The 18,787-nt window shown below is 43.5% G+C and overlaps 1 protein-coding gene and 1 long non-coding RNA gene across 7 annotated transcripts in view; one reads left to right on the plus strand and one right to left on the minus strand.

Annotated features, from left to right (window-relative positions):
- The window catches only part of LOC122241301, a 30,015-nt gene extending 14,024 nt beyond the window's left edge, over positions 1–15,991 (minus strand). For 3 of the 4 annotated variants that reach the window (XR_006221360.1, XR_006221358.1, XR_006221364.1), the window contains exons 1-3: positions 15,847–15,991; positions 15,642–15,766; positions 5,539–5,627 (exon numbers count right to left, since the gene is read on the minus strand). This is a non-coding gene — a long non-coding RNA (uncharacterized LOC122241301). The remainder of the gene's footprint in view (positions 1–5,538; positions 5,628–15,641; positions 15,767–15,846) is intronic. The other variant, XR_006221362.1, reaches the window with a different exon arrangement.
- ZFR (zinc finger RNA binding protein) overlaps positions 14,652–18,787 on the plus strand; it is an 83,621-nt gene continuing 79,485 nt past the window's right edge. For 2 of the 3 annotated variants that reach the window (XM_042996956.1, XM_042996964.1), the window contains exons 1-2: positions 14,653–14,802; positions 15,101–15,200. In XM_042996956.1, coding sequence (XP_042852890.1) covers positions 14,766–14,802; positions 15,101–15,200 — 137 coding nt within the window. In that variant the 5' untranslated portion in view covers positions 14,653–14,765. Of the gene's footprint in view, positions 14,803–15,100; positions 15,201–18,787 lie in introns of all 3 variants that reach the window. The other variant, XM_042996970.1, reaches the window with a different exon arrangement.

Genomic DNA, 18,787 nt, shown 5'->3' on the forward strand with positions numbered 1-18,787 from the left:
AACACACATACAGAAAAATGCACAAATCATGAGTGGACCACTTGATGAATTTTTATAAATTACCCAAGTATTACAGAACTTATACATCTATAAATTAAAGTTTTATAAATTACCCATCACCTCTGATGGACTCTAATATTACCAGCTCCATAGAATTTGCCCTAATATTCTCTCCTAGTCACTTCCTACCCACTATCCTGACTTAAAACACCAGGGATTAACTTTGACTGTTTTTGGTTAAAACTTCACATAAAAAATTATAATTATGTGAGGTGATGGATGTGTTAACTAACTTTGTTGTGGTAACCATTTCACAATATATATGTGTGTCAAATCATCACATTGTACACCTTAAACTTACATATTATGTCAATTACATCTCAATAAAACTGGGGGCGGGAGAAAATTTCATGAAAATGATATATAACCTGTACTTATTTATGTCTGGCTTTTTTTCCCCCTCAGTGTTATATTTGTGAGTGCCATCTATGCTGTTGCATGTATCATTCATTCATTCTCATTGTTGATAATATTCTATTGTATGAATGTAATAGAATTTATTTTACCCATTTGACTATCGATGAATATTTGGACAGTATCCAACTTTAAACAATGTAAGTAGTTGCTCCCGTGAATATTCTTTTTTTTAAATGTTTTTATTTATTTTTGAGAGAGTGGGGGAGGGGCAGAGAGAAAGGCAGATAGAGGATCCAAAGCCGGCTCTGCACTGACAGCAGTGAGCCCAATGTGGGGCTCGAACTCATGAACTGTGAGATCAGGACCTAAGCCAAAGTAGGACACTAAACCAACTGAGCCAGCCAGGTGCCCCCTCCTATGAATATTCTTGAACATACCTTTTAGTAAACTTGTAAATATACATTTCCGCAGGCATGCCTAGGAGCAGTATCGCTGGGCAGGGCATATGTGCTTGTTGAGCTTTAATAGATACTGCCAGTTTCCTGAGGGGTTGAAACAGTGGCATTTCCAATAGAGTTAACACAGATCCACTTGGCCCACACTCAGGTATTTAGACATTTAAATGTATTCTTCTATCCCTACCTTACATAGAACCTTGACGGTGGGGCTTTGAGGTGTGGCTGGGAGAAACCAGAAAGGTGGGAGTGTGACTACTTAGGCTTGGAGTCCTCTCTGGGAGTCCAGGAAGCCAACTGCTGCTTCAGGTCCTTGCTGGCAAGTGCAGAAGAGTCACAGCCAAGCCTAGAGGCTATGAGACTCTGGGGCTCTCACTGTGTCTCAGCGGGAAGATAACAACTCCAAGGCCTTCCCAGCAGAGAAGGGGCCTTTCAGATGCTCCTGGCCCCCAGCATAGCTGGGCTGCAGCAGTAAGGCAGGGCTGACCGCACAGGTGGAGTGTGGAGTGGGCAGAGGAACGGGAGAGGAAGGAGCAGTGTGACAGCTATGAAGCAGACCCAAGCAAGGTACGTTGGAGTGGGGGAGCCAGAGTACAAATGACTGTACTTCCAAGATGGATGCAGATGAACTTAGAACTAGATTTTTAATTAAAAAGTCATTCATTATACAAGGAAAACTTTTTTTTTTTTTTTTTTCCAACCACCACAAAAAGGCAAATAGTCTCTTTTGCTTCTTAGAAATTCTGGCCTTCCAGGCCCCTTCCCCAAAGTCCCTCTAGAAGCAGCCTGTGATTATGCAAGGATAGACACAAAGGGCAGAGTGTAAGAGGCACAGTCCTGAAAGACCCAGCCTCTACTTTTCCTGGTATTTCTGACATAAGGGAGAATAAGGACACTTAATATAAGTTTATTTTGCAAAGTTGGGGTTGCTATTTTTCATTTAAATCATTAATAATAAATCTCTAAGTTGAAATGAAACTGGCTTTGGAGTAGAAGTCAGGTGTGTCTGGATGTGCCACTGTGGCAAAGGAGTTGTGATCTTGCGCAAGTCACTTACCTCTCTAGACCCATTTCCTTGTGTATACAATGGAAGAATGGATTGGGTGGTATCTTATTTTACTGACTGTAAGGTGCATGGTTTGTGGGTTGTTGTTTTTTTTCACATTTTAATATCTCTGAATTTGGAACGCATATATAACAATTACAATCAATGTTGTATTACAATTATTATTGGCAGAGTTTTTTTTTCTTTACCGCTCTTATAATCTATAGCAGATTAGAACAGTGAAATAATTGAAGTTTACTAAAAATTTACTTCTAGCCTGGAGAGGCTTCTGGGCCCTAGGAGGGACCGGACTGTGAGACACCAGGTGCCTATGAGAACTGTTCAACATGAACTGGGTATTATCTTTTTTTTTAAAGCTTATTTATTTATTTTGAGAGGGGGAGGAGGGACAGGGGAAGAGGGGAAGAGTGAGAATCTCAAGCAGGGTCTGCACTGTCAGCACAGAGCCCGATGCGGGACTCAGACTCACAATGAGACCATGATCTGAACCGAAGTCGGCTGCTTAACCGACTGAGCCACCTAGGTGCCCCAAACTGAGTTATTATCTTATCTACCAAACTTTAACATGTACACAGCAGCATTCCAAAATAGAAGTGGTACATATATATGTGTATACACACACACACACACACACACACACACACATATATGTGTGTGTATATATACACATATATATATGTATACATATACATGTATATATATACATGTATATATATATATGTATATATATACATATATATACATATATATGTGTGTATATACATATACACATATATATGTATACATATGTGTATATATATATATATATATATATATATATATATATATAACCGGGCTGGAGCAATCCAGAAGGCACAAACACACTATCACAACCAGTGTCCAGAATCCCCTGTTACCTGCTCCTATTACTTTGCACTCTCTTCCTCCAGGCATCCCTGTAGCTTCTCGGGGAATTCCCTGTGATCAGTTAATGAAAGAGGCAAATTTGGAAGAATCATTGATCAATCTGTATGCCATATTGGTTCAAGCTGGAATTGGATGATTGTCCTACTGCCCGACTCAGGGTGGCCCTGACATATAATGATAAAGGAAAATCTTCCCAGAGGGCAAGATTTAGAGTGTCCACCTTATTGTCTACTTCGTGTGTAAATAAAGATAGACTGAGCATGGACCTGTATTTATTAACGAGCACTGGCTAGTAGGTTGGCCAGCTGATCAGAGACTTCAGAAAGAACAGGCCAAGGAAATGGTGACAAGATAATTCAGGGGAGAGGTTACATGGATGGACCTTTCAGAATGGTCACTGAATGTGAAATGTCCATATCCCATGTGTGGTAGGCAGAATCATGGTCCCCATATCCATTTTCCCTTACATGGCCAAAGGAATTTACAAATACGATTATGTTAAGGATTTTGAGATGAGATTATCCCGGATTTCCCGGGTGGACCTAATATAACCGCAAGGGTCCTTGTGAGAGGAATACAGGCATGTCCAAGTCAGAGGGAGATTTGAAGATGCCCTGCTGCTGGCTTTGAACATGAGGAAGGGGTCATGAGCCAAGTAATACAGGTAACCTCTAGAAGCTGGAAAAGGCAAGGGAATGGATTCTCCTCTAGAGCCTTCTAAGGGCATGCAGCCCTATTGACACTTTCACTTTAGCCCAGTGAGATTTCTGAACTAAAGAATTGTAAGATAAAATGTGTAGTTTCAGGTCAAGAAGTTTGTGGTAATTTGTTATAGCAGCAATAGGAAACTAATACACCATGTTAATGCCCATGAGAGGGTATTCCCAGCAGAGAAGGCACTCAATTAATCAGGTGGACCAGATGACCCATTTTTGGATGTCAGTCAGCCTCTTTCCCTAGCCACCCCAGTGCTAGCTTAAAGTATATACTTAGTTACTTAATCCTCACACCAAATTTATGACATTAGTACTGTTATTATTGTCCCCATTTTATAGATGAGGAGAGCAGGGCACAAGGAGGTTGAGTAAATCAGTCAATCATATAGTCAGTAAGTAGTGGAGCCAGGATTTGAACCTAGGTCATCTGATTCTAGTACTGTACTATCCAATATGGTAGCCACTAGCCATATATGGGTATTTAAATTAAACAAAATTAGGAGAGCCTGGGTGGCTCAGTTGGTTAAGCATCTGACTCTTGATTTCAGCTCAGTTTATAATTTCATGGTTCATGGGTTCAAGCCCCACATCAGACTCTAATGGAGCCTACTTGGGATTATCTCTCTCTCTTTCTGCCTCTCTCTCTACACCCCCCCTTCTCTCTCTGCCTCTCCCCTGCTTGTGCACACGCACACTTCTCTCTCAGAATAAATAAATAAAATTAAAAAAAAACAAAATTAAAATTTAGTTTCTGTCACAATACACCCTTCAGCATCTCTCATTAATTTGATATCAATCTCTAGATGATCACAGCATGGCTTAGACTCTTCTCCAAGCCCCTAAATAGCTATTCTTTGTGGCTGCCTTGAGTTCTGCATGTTCTTCAGATACCTCAAAATGTGTTACTGACACAAAGAAACCCTTACAACACAGGTGTTGAGTGTTGAGACTTGGCAACAGATAACCCATGTTCACGTGTCAAGGAACTTGGAGGACTAAAACAGGTTGGAATTTTCTTGTGTGCTTAGGATTGTGCCAGGTGGTAGCTGGAGGAGGGTAGAGGGAGATACCAAAAATACATCATAAAACCATTGCCCTCAAGAGATGAAGAACACAGAACTACTCTCATTTACTCCACAAATATGTGGGATGTGTCTACCATGTTCTTGCCATTTTCCTAGGCACTGGGAATTTTAAAGTGGATAAAACATAGCTCCTGACTCAGTGAAGCTTACTACATCCTTTTCTGGGGGAAAGAAAGACATTGAACAAGAAATAACAAATCTAATGTATGTTAGGAAATGTAAAGTATGGGATGCTTCAGAATAGAATAATTGGACAGTTGACAACATAAATGCTCTAGGAGTTTATAAATGAGATATAGCCAGGTACAATAACTGGCCAGGATTTTTACTTTAGGCAACAGGAATCTTCATAAGGTTTTCAGCAGGGTAGTTACATGCTGGTCAGAGGTGTTTCAGGAAGGTGGTATGTCATAGAAATTAGGCATTCTGGAGTCAGGTTGGTGTTAGATTTAAATCCTTCTCTGCCACTTACTAGCTTTGCGAACTCAGCTTCATCATCTCTAAATGGGATAAACATAATAGTCTCTACCTCATATTTTATTAAAGAATGAATTATTGTAATGTACATAGCTGTTTTTTCTATTATTACTACTAGTTTTTCAAACTTAGGTCCTTTGATAATTATGTAGAGAATGGGGATCCTTAGAAAGACCAATTGGTAGGCTGTTGAAGTAGCCTTAGCAAGAGACAAACTAGGGCAGTGACTATGCAGAGGAAGAGAATTTGAGATATTTGGAAAGTTTTTTTAAAGTTTATACCAGCAATTCCACTCAGGAGAAATGAAAACATGTCGATGCAAAATTTTGTATTAGTCAGGGCTTTCCAGAAAAACAGAACCAATAGGATATATAGTGATATATATAAAAGGATATCTGTTATAAGAATTGACTCACACTGTTATGGAGGCCACGAAGTCCCTTGATCAGCTATCTGCAGGCTAGAGAACCCGGAAAGCTGGTGATGAAAGTCCAAGTTGAAAGGCCTGAGAATGAGAACCAATATGTTCTCTATATATTTTTAATACTAATCTTTTATCTGATATGTCATTTGTGTTAAGTCCCTGTTGGATTTGAAAGGCCCAAGAACCGGAAACTCCAAGTTGGAGGACAAGAGAAGATGAATGTCTCAGCTCAGGCAGAGAGAGCAAATTCTCCAGATCTCTGCCTTTTTTGATGTATTCTGGGCCTTGGCAGATTGGATGATGCCCACTCATACAGGTGAGGGCATCTTTACTCAGCCTACTGATTCATGTGCTAATCTCTTCCAAAGACACCCTCACAGACACACTCAGAAATAATGTTTTACCAGCTATCTAGGCATTCTTCAGCTCAGTCAACTCATCACATAAAATTAGCCACCACAAATGTTCATAGCAGCATTATTTTCTTTAATATTTTTTCATAGTTTCTGAGTTTTCTTAAAAAATGGTAAATTTTTAAAATTTACATCCAAGTTAGTTAGCTTATAGTGCAACAATGATTTCAGGAGTAGATTCCTTAATGCCCCTTACCCATTTATCCCATCCCCCCTCCCACAACCCCTCCAGCAACCCTCTGTTTGTTTTCCATATTTAAGAGTCTCTTATGTTTTGTCTCCTTTCCTGTTTTTATTTTTGCTTCCCTTCCCTTATGTTCATCTGTTTTGTCTCTTAAAGTCCTCATATAAGTGAAGTCAAATGATATTTGTCTTTCTGACTGACTAATTTCACTTAGCATAATACCCTCCAGTTCCATCCATATAGTTGCAAATGGCAAGATTTCATTCTTTCTGATTGCCGAGTAATACTCCATCGTTTATATATACCACATCTTCTGTATCCATTCATCCATCGATGGACATTTGGACTCTTTCCATACTTTGGCTATTGTAGATAGTGCTGCTATAAACATTGGGGTGCATGTGCCCCCTCGAAACAGCATACCTGTATCCCTTGGATAAATACCTAGTAGTGCAATTGCTGGGTCGTAGGGTAGTTCTGTTTTTAGTTTTTTGAGGAACCTCCATACTGTTTTCCAGAGTGGCTGCACCAGCTTGCAATCCCACCAGCAATGCAAAAGAGATCCTCTTTCTCTGCAACCTAGCCAACATCAGTTGTTGCCTGAGTTGTTAATGTTAGCCATTCTGACAGGTGTGAGGTGGTATCTCATTGTGGTTTGATTTGTATTTCCCTGATGGTGAGTGATGTTGAGCATTTTTTCATGTGTTAGTTGGCCATCTGGATGTCTTCTTTGGAGAAGTGTCTATTCATGTCTTTTGCCCATTTCTTCACTGGATTATTTGTTTTCTGGGTGTTGAGTTTGAAAAGTTCTTTATAGATTTTGGATACTAATCTTTTATCTGATATGTCATTTGCAGATATCCTCTCCCACTACATTGGTTGCCTTTTAGTTTTGCTGTTTGTTTCCTTTGCTGCGCAGAAGCTTTTTATTTTGATGAGGTCCCAATAGTTCATTTTTGCCTTTGTTTCCCTTGCCTCCTGAGATGTGTTGAGTAAGAAGTTGCTGCGGCCAAGGTCAAAGAGATTTTTAGTACCATTATTCTTAATAGCCAAATAGTGGAAACAACCCAAATGTCCATCAATTTATGAATGATAAACAAGATGAGATATATTCAAATGGTAGAATATTATTCAATCATAAAAAGGAATGAAGTACCAAAACATGCTACAACATAAAAGAAACTTGAAAACATTAGACTAAGTGAAAGAAGCCAGATACAAAAAGCTACATATTGTATGATTGCATTTAATTTTTTTAATGTTCATTCATTTTTTGAGAGAGAGAGAGACAGATAGACAAAGAATGAGTGGGGGAGGGGCAGAGAGCAAGGGAGACACAGAATCTGAAGCAGATTCTGGGTTCTGTGCTGACAGCTCAGACAGCGATCGACATGGGTCTCAAACCCATGAACCATGAGATTATGACCTGAGTGGAAGTTGGCCACTTAACCGACTGAGCTACCCAGGTGCCCCTGTATGATTGCATTTACATTAAATGTCTAGTGTAGACAGATCCATAAAGACAGAAAGTAGGTTAGTGGTTGCCAGGACCTCGGAGGAATAGGACATAGTGAATGACTGCTAATGGGTTCAGGACTTATTAATGCAGTCATGGAAAATGTCCTGAAATTATACAGCAGTGAGAGTTGCACAATTTTATGTATATACTAAAAACCACTGAATTGAACACTTTGAAAGCATGAGTCTTATGGTAGGTGAATTATATTTTAATTTAAAAATTTAGTTGAGGGGTGCCTGGGTGGCTCAGTCAGTTGGGCATCAGACTCTTGGTTTTGGCTCAGGTCATAATCTCAGAGTTTGTGGGATCGAGCCCCACATCAGGCTCAAGCACAGAGCCTGCTTGGGATCCTCTCTCCCTTTCTCTCTCTGTCTCTGCCCCTCTTCCCCATGCTTTCTCTCTCTCAGAATATATTAATAAATTAATTTTTAAAAAATTTTAATTAAAAAAATAGTATAACAGGGTGAAAGAGATTAGAGATTACCTATGCCAAGAGATCCTTTATTCCCAAAGACATTGCTAATATCTATTCAGTCTTTGTGGTTTGTATTGAGGGATCGTATTGAGAACTTGCTATGTGCCAAGCAATGTTCCAAGAACTTTATGTGTATTTCCTTTAATGTCCACAACAACCACCCGAACTGAAGAAACTGAGGCTCAGCGAGGTTATATAACTTGTCCTAGGTCTACACAACTAGTATGTGGTGCAGGTAGGATTTGAACCCACAAAATTTAGCCCTAGAAGAAACCACTGTATCATAAACTCTCTTACTGAGATTAAATACATCATCATTGCACTAAACCCCCTTTTGCACCAGTAGGTGTCACTGTGTTTATCAAGGATGCATTCCATCTCTGTGGATTACCCTAGTGTCTGACATCTCCTAGACCACACAGTTATTCCTCAGAGGGAAGGAAAGAGACTAGAGGGGAAGGAAGAGAAGGAGATAGGAGGGAGAGGAGGAGAGAATATGGAAGAATTTAGAGGGGAACACTTCCTGATGTGTCACTGTCATATCCACCACCTGGAGTGCATCTCTCAGTTACGGTTTTCTTGATTAAAATCAGAGCTTTCTCGGGGTGCCTGGGTGACTCAGTCGGTTGACTTCGGCTCAGGTCATGATTTCGCGGTTCATGAATTCGAGCCCCATGTCGGGCTCTGTGCTGACAGCTCAGAGCCTGAAGCCTGCTTTGGATTCTGTGTCTCCTTCTCTCTCTGCCTCTCTCTCTGTCTCTCTCTCTCTCTGTCTCTCACTGTCTCTCTGAAAAACAAACATTAAAACAATTTTTTGTTTTTTTTAAATCAGAGCTTTCCCTTTGAATCAACACTGTCCTACCCCACTTGGCCCTTAAGAGCCAGTCTGATAGTTGGGTCAGCTCCCCAGACTGACTCTGTTGCTCTCCACATTCTCTCCTGTCCCACCACCACCTGTCTGTGTTGGGAAGGTCCCAGAATGCCTGGAGCCTCAGCCTGTTCGAGTCACGCCCAGAGCTAGAGCTTCATTTCCCATTCTTTCTTTATTAACCCCAAATGCAATGACTGTAGTTATCTTGAGAAAGCATCACAGGTTCCAAGTGAGCTTCCTGGCCTTCTTGCTCCTTCTCTGGGTTCTCAAGGAAACAACGATGCAACAGCAAGTTTGTCCCTTGCCTCTCCGTGCATTCCTCCCTATGACCCTCTATGCCCCTTTCCCTATCCAGGTCCCGCCCATTCTATGCCCTTGTGGACTCCATCTTCCCCCTTCCACTACAAAAAGAATGACCTCATCCTTTGGCTTTATCTCTGATTGTGATAAAACTGGGTGGGTGGTGGCTAGTGGCACCTGGGTGGCTCAGTCGGTTAAGCATTGGACTTGTGATTTCAGCTCAGGTCATGATCTCAAGGTTTGTGAGTTTGTGCCCCACTGACAGAATCCTGCTTGGGATTCTCTCTCTCTCCCTCTCACAAAATAAATAAACTTAAAAAAAAAAAAAAAAAAAAAAGAATGGGTGGTAGTTAGAAGGACCAGCCAATACTCATAGCACTTGCAAAGAACCCAGCATTGATCTAGGACCTTTACCTCTGGGAAGTTGTTAAAGCCCTGCCAACAAAACCCTGCTGTAGACACTACTTTTATAACCTCTTTTTACTTAGGAGAAAAATGAAGCACAGAGAGATTGTGGTTGAAGTCACACAACAGTTAGTGACAGCTGAGATTTGAAGCCATATGGGTCCAGCTTCAGACCAAGCCCTCATTCACCATGCCATACTCTCTTGGTTTATAGAGTAGCTCATATGTCATCCTCTCTGGCTGACACGTTTGTATTTTAATGTTTATTTTTGAGAGAGAGTGAGAGTGAGAGAGAGAGAGAGAGAGAGACTGGGTATGATGGGGGGAGGGAGATATAGAATCCGAAGCCAGCTCCAGGCTCTGAGCTGTCAGCACAGAGCCCGATGCAAGGTTGGAACTCACAAACTGTGAGATCATGACCTGAGCCGAAGTCAGACGCTTAACTGACTGAGCCACCCAGATGTCCCTAACACATTTGTATTTTAACAAGACCTTTCAGGAAACCGGGCCTGACTCAAAGGTGTGACTAAAGGTGACTACAAATATTTGGGGTGAGATTAGGGGCAGGCCTTTTCAGGCTAGCTCCACCTTGTGGTTAATCGGTCTGCCAATTAATGTTTCCTCATTTGCCCTCAGATGTTAATTGAGGTTCTTAATGATGACCCCGAGGCATTACAGTTTCCTGAAACTGTCTTCTGAATCATCAAAGATTAAGCTGTTCACTGCCTGGTTCATTTATTAAATAAGGACTTACTGAGTGCCCATCACCAGGCACCCAATATTGGCGCCCTGCCTTCATCAAGCTGTAGTTTGATGGGAGACATAATGTCAGTCAAACAATCACGCAGTAAGTGTAAGATTGCAGCTGTCACAAAGGCACCTTAAGGAGAGATGCCTGGTGCTCTGAGAGCATGATAAGAGTCTGATGGGGGGGAGGGGGCAGGGAAGGCTGAGGAGGGATTGACTGAGTGGAGATTTTGAAGCATGAGGATTAGGTAAGGAGAGGAAGGAAGAACATTCTAGTCAGATAGAACATGCAAAGCCCTGTGGTAATAGCATGGTAGATGGGAGGCCAAGGTAGCTGGAATGAAGAGAAGGAGGAAGAAGCTGAAATTGGCTGGTAGGCCTGACTGCACAGGGTAAGCCAAGTGAAAGTTTTGCTTTGTCCTAAGAGTGAGGGGAAGCGCAGAAGTGTTTGATCAGATTTGCATTTTGAACACGTCACTGGAGTGAAAGTGTGGAGAATGACTGGTAAGTGTAATTTTTTGTATTCCAATGCCAAGCATTTCTGGACATGAAGCATGACAGATGTTATAAGTGACTTCCTCCTGTCAAGTCTCCCACCTGGCCCAGAGGACTGCATATTGCTCTGTTGGCTGGACTGGGTACACTCTGGGACATAAACCCTCTAAGGCAGAGCCACCTACTTTTTGGTTTTAGGTGAGTGACTTGGGCAGTGCATTCACTTTTTGGAAGGAAGATTTTAAAAAGATTCACAATCATCCAGCCTACTTCTTTTTACATAAATACCCTGTGCTTGGAGTTGTTCTATAGAAATGCTACCTTATTTAACCCCCACCACAGTCCTGGGAGACATTAGTATTATTCCTGTCACAGAGGTTCAGAAAGGTTCAATAATGTGTTCAGGTCATTCCACTACTTAAAGCCCAGGAAAAGGACCCATTGCTTCTTTTTTTTTTTTTTTTTTTACCGTTTATTCAGTTTGGAGAGAGAGAGACAGAGCGTGAGCAGGGTAGGGGCAGAGAGAGAGGGAGACATAGAATCTGCAGCAGGCTCCAGGCTCTGAGCTGTCAGCACAGAGCCTGATGTGGTGCTCAAACTCACAAACCATGAGATCATGACCTGAGCTAAAGTCGGATGCTTAACCAACTGAGCCACCCAGATGCCCCAGGACCCATTGCTTCTTGATTCCAAGTCCATCCCAAACATCCCAAAACCCCTTCCTTTTTTATTTTTTTTAAAGGCTTATTTATTTATTCTGAAAGGCAGGGTGGGGCGGGGGGGGGGGGGAGCAGGAGCAGGGGAGGGGCAGAAAGAGAAAGAGAATTCTAAGCAGGTTTTGCGCTGTTAGCAAAGACCCCAATGTGAGGCCTGAACTCACAAATCCTGAGATGACCTGAGCCGAAGTCGGATGCTTAACCAACTGAGCTGCCCAGGCGCCTCCCCCAAAATTCCTTCCTTAAATAAATCCATGCTAGTTGGTGGAGCCCTTCCTACAGATTCCCTCTTTAAGGAGTACACTGTGGTAAATAATTTTCACTACTGCCACACCTACTCTGAACTCTAGGAACAGTTACCAAAGACAAGAGGCACGCCTTCCTCTTTCTAGTTACTTGCTTGCTCATTGGGGTGTGCCAGCAGCCCTCTTCCATCCCCTAAAGGCCTGCCAAGCATAAAATTGGCCTAAAAATAATCTTAGGTGATTAACACCTGTCTTTTCTCCTCCAGTTTTATTCAAGTAGCCTAGGAACTAATAGTGCAAGTTTATCAAAGCAGTGATAGTGCCTTAAAAGCTTTATTGCTCCATGAAGTTCAAGACAAATTACGTTGAAAATGCAGTTCTAATACCCTATGTGTAGGAGATATTTTTTTCCTAGCAACACACTTGGACTGCAAAGAACTTCTGCCTAGGGAAACACCAGTATTGTCAAAAACAATGACATTGGGGCGCCTGGGTGGCTCAGTCGGTTAAGCGGCCGACTTCGGCTCAGGTCATGATCTCTCGGTCCGTGAGTTCAAGCCCCACGTCGGGCTCTGTGCTGACAGCTCAGAGCCTGGAGCCTGTTTCAGATTCTGTGTCTCCCTCTCTCTGACCCTCCCCCGTTCATGCTCAGTCTCTCTCTGTCTCAAAAATAAATAAACGTTAAAAAAAATTAAAAAAAAAAAAAAAACAATGACATTGATTTTTTACCCCCAATGTTCTACATTTTCTCTTTTTTGAAATGAGTAATAGGATAAATCAGACAGGTTCTTAGAACTTGCACCTTTGTAGGTGGTGTGGGGGAGCCAGGTTGGCACAAATAGGAACTGAGGTATTGTTTCTGCTCTGGCATAGGAAGGTGGGATAAAGCCCTAAACTTCATGATGAGTTCTGATTCACCCTTTGCATTTCTCTTTTCAAAAAATTATTGTTTATTATTATTATTATTATTATTATTATTTGAGAGAGACAGAGAGAGAGACAGAAAGCACAAGCAAGTAAGGGGCAGAGGGAGAGGGAGAAAGAAAATCCCAAGCAGGCTTCATGCCCACTGTGGAGCTGGATTTGGGGCTTGATCCCCTTATTGTGACCTGAGCTGAAACCTGAGCTGAAATCGAGTCGACACTCAACTGACTGAGCCACCCAGGCACCCCTGCATTTCTTTTTAGTGCTCATATTAAACACTGAGGAGGGGCACCTGCCTGGCTCAGATGGAGGAGCATGTGACTTTTGATCTCTAGGTTGTGAGATTGAGCCCCTCATTGGGCTGTAGAGATGACTTAAATAAACTTTTAAAAATGGGAGGCACTTGGGCGGCTCGGTTGGTTGAGCGAATGACTTCGGCTCAGGTCATGATCCCAGTTTGTGAGTTTGAGCCCCGTATCGGGCCTTGTGCTGACAGCTCAGAGCCTGGAGCCTGCTTCACATTCTGTGTCTCCCCCTCTCTCTGCCCCTTCCTTGCTCGTCCTCAGTGTCTCTCTGTCTCTCAATAATAAATAAATGTTAAAAAAAATTTTTTTAACTTTAAAAAATCGTTATTTTTTTAATAAATGATTTTAATAAATAATAAACATTGAAGAGAGGCCAGTAGCAAAGGGTCTGGGGCACGGGCATGGAGAAGATGAGCAAGAGGTGAAATGGAGCACTTATGCATTAATGGGAGGCAAGAAGGAGGGACTGTAAGAGGAAAGAGAATGGTTGGAAATGAACTGGGAAAGCAAAGAGAAAACAGTGAGAAAGCAGAGGAAGAAAGAGATGCTTGCACGGGAGAGAGTATTCTGTCCTTACCATGAAAGACCTGGCATCCCTACCAAGGACCTTTCAGAAGATCCTGTATCCTTATCACTCAACTCCAGTCGGACTAACTTCCTTGCTGCTCTTGCGCACTTGGCTTTAGGACCCTCCATTTGCTGTCCTTCAGGTATTTACCGGGCTCTTCCCTCATTTCCTTCAAGGCTCTACCCAAGTGGTCGCTCTATCCACACCCTACATAAAATAACACCTCCCTCCTTTTTATCCGGCTTTATTCTTAAAGCCGCAATCACCATCCACCACACGATTTGCGATTGTCTGACACTCTCCACCTCCCTCCCCAGAAGGTAAATTCTATGTGCGAAAGGGTCTTCACTTTCCTCACTGATACATCTCCAGGACCTAGCCTGACACTTTGAGGTGGGGGCGGGGCTCAACATAAGTTGAAGGACTCAAGAAGTGGGTGTAGATGGGCGGAGACGGTGTTCCGAAGGGGTGTTTGGGGGTGTGCTTACAGCTCAACACAACAGCAATTTTTCTCTCCTCCCCAGGCATTGCCTCCCCTAGGAAGCTAGGAATCAGAAGCAGGAATGAGAGAATTAAGGAAGCATCCAAATTAGTCCAGCTCAAATTCTAATTAAAAGTGCAAAAGCGAGGAGGACTGAAAGGTAAAGAATACTGCATACACGCAAAAGTGAGAGTGAAAAGTAAGAGAAGACTAACAGGCGTCACTCTTTCCAATCTCTCCCTGATTCCCCCCCCCCTCCCCCCACGTTGGGGCGAGGCGCTGCTCGCACGCTCCTCTATCGCCCCTGTTGCGTTTCGCAGTCACCATCACTTTGGCGGAGACCAGGCCCGCCTTCGCCCGTCAGCTTCCCCCGCCCGCCTCGGCCAAGGCCCTGGCACGCGCCGGCCAGAGCCGCTAAGGCGACCGGGACTACACCTCCCAGGGTGCCGAGCGCGGGGGCGCCTGCGCAGTGCGGCGGGAGGCGGCGGTCTGTTCTCCGCTGAGGAGGAGCGGGGCAGAGGAGGGAGGCAGTGGGTGAGAGTTCAGAGTTCAGCAGCAGCAGCCCGAGCCCATGATTCCCATATGCCCTGTAGTTTCTTTCACCTATGGTGAGTATAATGTGCCCCGCCGAGGTCCCTGCCCGGCCCCTTCCCCGGCCCGGGGCCGCGGGGAGGCGCGGGGGTTGGGGCTGGCTCCAGGGAGGAGGCGGCGGCCGCCACCGGGGCGTGCGAGTGAGTGAGGGAGTGCGAGGCGGGAGGGGGAGGCGGCGCGGCCGCGGCCCTGGCCCCGGCCCGGCGAGGGCGGCTTCTCACAGCGCCTCTCTCTCTCCCTTTCCCTCCCTCGGCGTCTCTGCCCCTCTGCGCCTCTCCTCCCGCCATGGGACCCGACTCTCCGTGCCCGCCGCAGTGCCCAGCCGGCTGGGGGAAGATGCCAAAATGGCGACCGGCAACTACTTTGGATTCACCCACAGCGGGGCGGCGGCGGCGGCGGCTGCGGCCCAGTATAGGTAACGGCTCCCCGCCCTCTCCCTTCTTTCCCCCTGCTCGCTCTTCCGCCCACATCCCGCCGACACAACGCCCCCGCGCCGGCCCCCGCCCGGCGCCCCCGAGTCCCGGCCCGAGACGGGCCCGGCCCGGCGGCCTCTCCCGCCCCGCTGGCCCGCGACGGGGAGGGCCCCCCCCGGTGGGGGCGGGAGCGAGAGACCGCCGAGGTGTTGGGACGTGGAGGGCCGCCGGGGCTTTCGGCGGCCCCGCAGCTAAAATGGCCTCCCGCGGCCTCGGAGCCCAGCCGCCACCCCCGCCCGGCCGGCTGAGGGAGGGAAGCGAGGCCGGGGCTCGGATCTCCCCCCCAGTCTCCGCCCCGCCTGTCCAGTTCCCCCCTCTGAACCCCCTCCCACTTGGGGAATGGAGCGGGTGGGCGCAGGGGAGCGCCGAGTCGCACTGCCCACCGGCCTGTTCCGCGACGCCTCCCGTGCGCCAGTCTTCGCCCAGTGCCGAGGCCCCTTGAGCCAGATAACGTGTCGTTTTCTCGGGTACCTTCTCCTTCGGCTCCTCCTGTCCCTCCTCTCGAAACCTGCAAACAAACCGCGGGTGTCAACTACATTGGGTTCCTTTAGTTTTTCCTCTAGGGAGAGATGTAAACATACCAACCACCTGTGAATTTGTAGTTGGTAGACTGGTAAAGATGTGCGAAGTTTCTAGTACTGATAAATGAATCCATGGCCTTATTCTAGCTATTGAGTTTAGGCCGGGGGGTGGGAGGTGGTAATAATTCCCCTTGGCGGGTCTTTTTCCTCGAGTATGGGGGCGGGTGGGGGGGGGGAGTTCGAGTGAGATTGTACTGACATTGTGATGCATCCAATGAAATCTGTACCTTAAGGGAAGCTCTAATTTCTGAAGTGTCAGTAGTTCATTATACATCTTATCAAAAGAGAAAAACGCGCTAGATTTTTTTTTTTTTTTTTGTGGTCGTTGTTGCTTTTGAGTCAGTCTGAGACATTGTGTTCAGATTCAGGCCATAAACCTACAGGGCTCCTAAGCGACCAGCTTTTTATAGAAAGAGATATATTAGATATGTGTGTTAACTATTTGGTTAAACCCAGGGAATTTTTTTATCTCCTTAACTTCAGGTTTTAGGTTGTGTAATGCAAAGGGCATCACTGGGAATCAGAAGACCTGGCTTCCATGTCTTTTTTCCTCTTGATTTTAGTCGTTGGGGGCATCACTAGTTTGGGCTTTCATTTTCCTCATCTGTAAAATGAGATGTTCGGCTGTCTTCTTGAGTAAAAGCCTGTAACTCTGAAAAGGTTGCTATATTTCATGGAATTCTAAGATACCGCTTATGTATGCTTTATTTTATATATCACCAGAGAAAGTTGTTGCCAATTAAAGTATACAGTGCTTAAGACCCCATTGGTTTTAAGAGATGTTAAAATGTGTAAATGTACATTTTATTTAAAAAATTGGTATTAAATTTTTATAATTGTTGAATTCCTTTTTTTTTTTTTTTTTTTTTTTAATGTTTGTTTATATTTGAGAGAGTATGCCGGAGGTGGGTAGGGGCAGAGGGAGATGGAGACAGAATCCAAAGCAGGCTGCAGGCTCTGAGCTGTCAGCGCAGAGCCGGAATCCCGGCACTTGAACTCACAAGCCCTGAGATAATGACTTGAACCAAAGTCGGACACTTAACCGACTGAGCCACTCAGGTGCCCCTGTAATCGTTGAATTTCTTAAATGCATGTGGCAATTTTTACAAATCTGTTTTATCTTGAGACATTCCAGAAAATATTGGGGGCAAGATCTTGGGGCTTTTCAAACACTAACAAATTCTTTGCTACTAACAAAGCATCAGTTACTTTGATCAAAATCTTTTAGAGCTAATAATTTTCATGGAGAGAGGGGAAAAAAACCATTTTCTTTTCCTGGAAAACAAGCTAGCTAATCAGCATCTGTGCCATAAATCCTGTGCTACCAAGTACTATGTGTTCTAGACAAAGCTGTATTTAACCATTAAAAATTTTACTTGTTTCACACAGTATTTTTGTTGTCACTATGGGCAGAGTGATAGATTTTGGGATTATTTGCTGAAAATAGAATGGGTTCTTTGGCAGTTTTGAAATCATTGTTTTCTAGTCCAGACCTACAGATAGAAATGGGGGAGGAGGGGCACCTAGGTGGCTCAGTCTGTGAAGCATCCCACTTTGGCTCAAGTAATGATCTCACAGTTCATGGGTTCAAGCCCCGCATTGGTCTCTGCTGACAGCTCAGAGCCTGGAACCTGCTTCAGATTCTGGGTCTCCCCCTCTCTCTCTGCCCTTCCCCCACTCACACTCTGTCTCTGTCTCCCAAAAATAAATAAAATGTTTAAAAAAAAAAAATGGGAGAGGAAATGCTAACTTAAAGATGCTTAACCTTTTTTTTTTTTTTTTTTTTAAGTTCATTTATATTTTGAGAGGTGGGGGAAAGGAGGGGCAGGGAAAGAGGGGAGAGAGAATCCCAAGCAGGCTCTGCACTGTCAGCACAGAGTTCCGATGTAGGGCTCTATCCCACCATCTATGAGATCATGACTTGAGCTGAAATCAAGGGTTGGATGCCTAACCCTACTGAGCCACCCAGGCGCCCCACTTAATCATTTTTTTTATAAAATAGTTGTATGTATGTGTTTTATCCCAGTATAGAAAAGTAGTACAGAATTTCTGTACCTAATTTTTCTATTGGCTTTGAATCTCAAGTTTCAGTAAACTGTAACAACCATCCAAATTACTAAATTTTATCTATATGTCTAATAAGGAAATACTAGTCTTTTAACTATACTTATGCATATGCCAGCAAAACTAATTGTTAATATGTTCTGTCCTTGTATATAGATATAGTACATGGCAAATTGGTTGCTTTTATGGAAAGAAATCAGGCCCAATAATGCTAATCCTGCAGCTCAAGGAAGATAAATAGCATTAATAATAAAAGCATATACAAAAAATGCAGTGCTGATGCTTATTTTTCTTCCTGTCTAGAAATCACTATAATGTAACTTGTAGACATGGAAGACCAAGGGCTTACTTTGCAAGTTTTTGTTGTTAGTTTTTGTTTTTTATTTTAATTTAAAGGATGCAAACTTGGAAATTTTAAGCATTTACTTGTGGATAATGTGTTGAATCAAATACAAATAACTCATTGAATACAAGTAAAAAAGTAACCTAAGTCTACATTTCATTCTAGTTCTTAGTTTTCTTGGTTATAGCTGTCTGTGTAAGGCTGTAAATTCTACTTCTCACTGCTAACTTCTAAATAAACTAAGTTTTTTATTTGTATAATGCATATTAAATATTTTCATGATAAGCACTCAGTCCTTGTGCTACATGTTCCATCAGCTACTGTTTTTCTTTTTGTATTTTTTTAAGGCAAGTAAATAAACCTATGCCTATTAGCCACTGTTGCAGATAAAATCTTTTCATTTTTTTGGCCTTTTTTCCTCCTTAGAAATGAAGAAATCAAAATACTTTTAAATATTAATTTATATGTTTATATGTATGTGTTTCTGGTAGTATTAATTTGTGGGGCACAGGATGAAGCAGATAAGAAGTATGGTGAAAAA

The sequence above is a fragment of the Panthera tigris genome, chromosome A1 (genome assembly GCF_018350195.1).
Source record: "Panthera tigris isolate Pti1 chromosome A1, P.tigris_Pti1_mat1.1, whole genome shotgun sequence".
Lineage (NCBI taxonomy): Eukaryota > Metazoa > Chordata > Mammalia > Carnivora > Felidae > Panthera > Panthera tigris.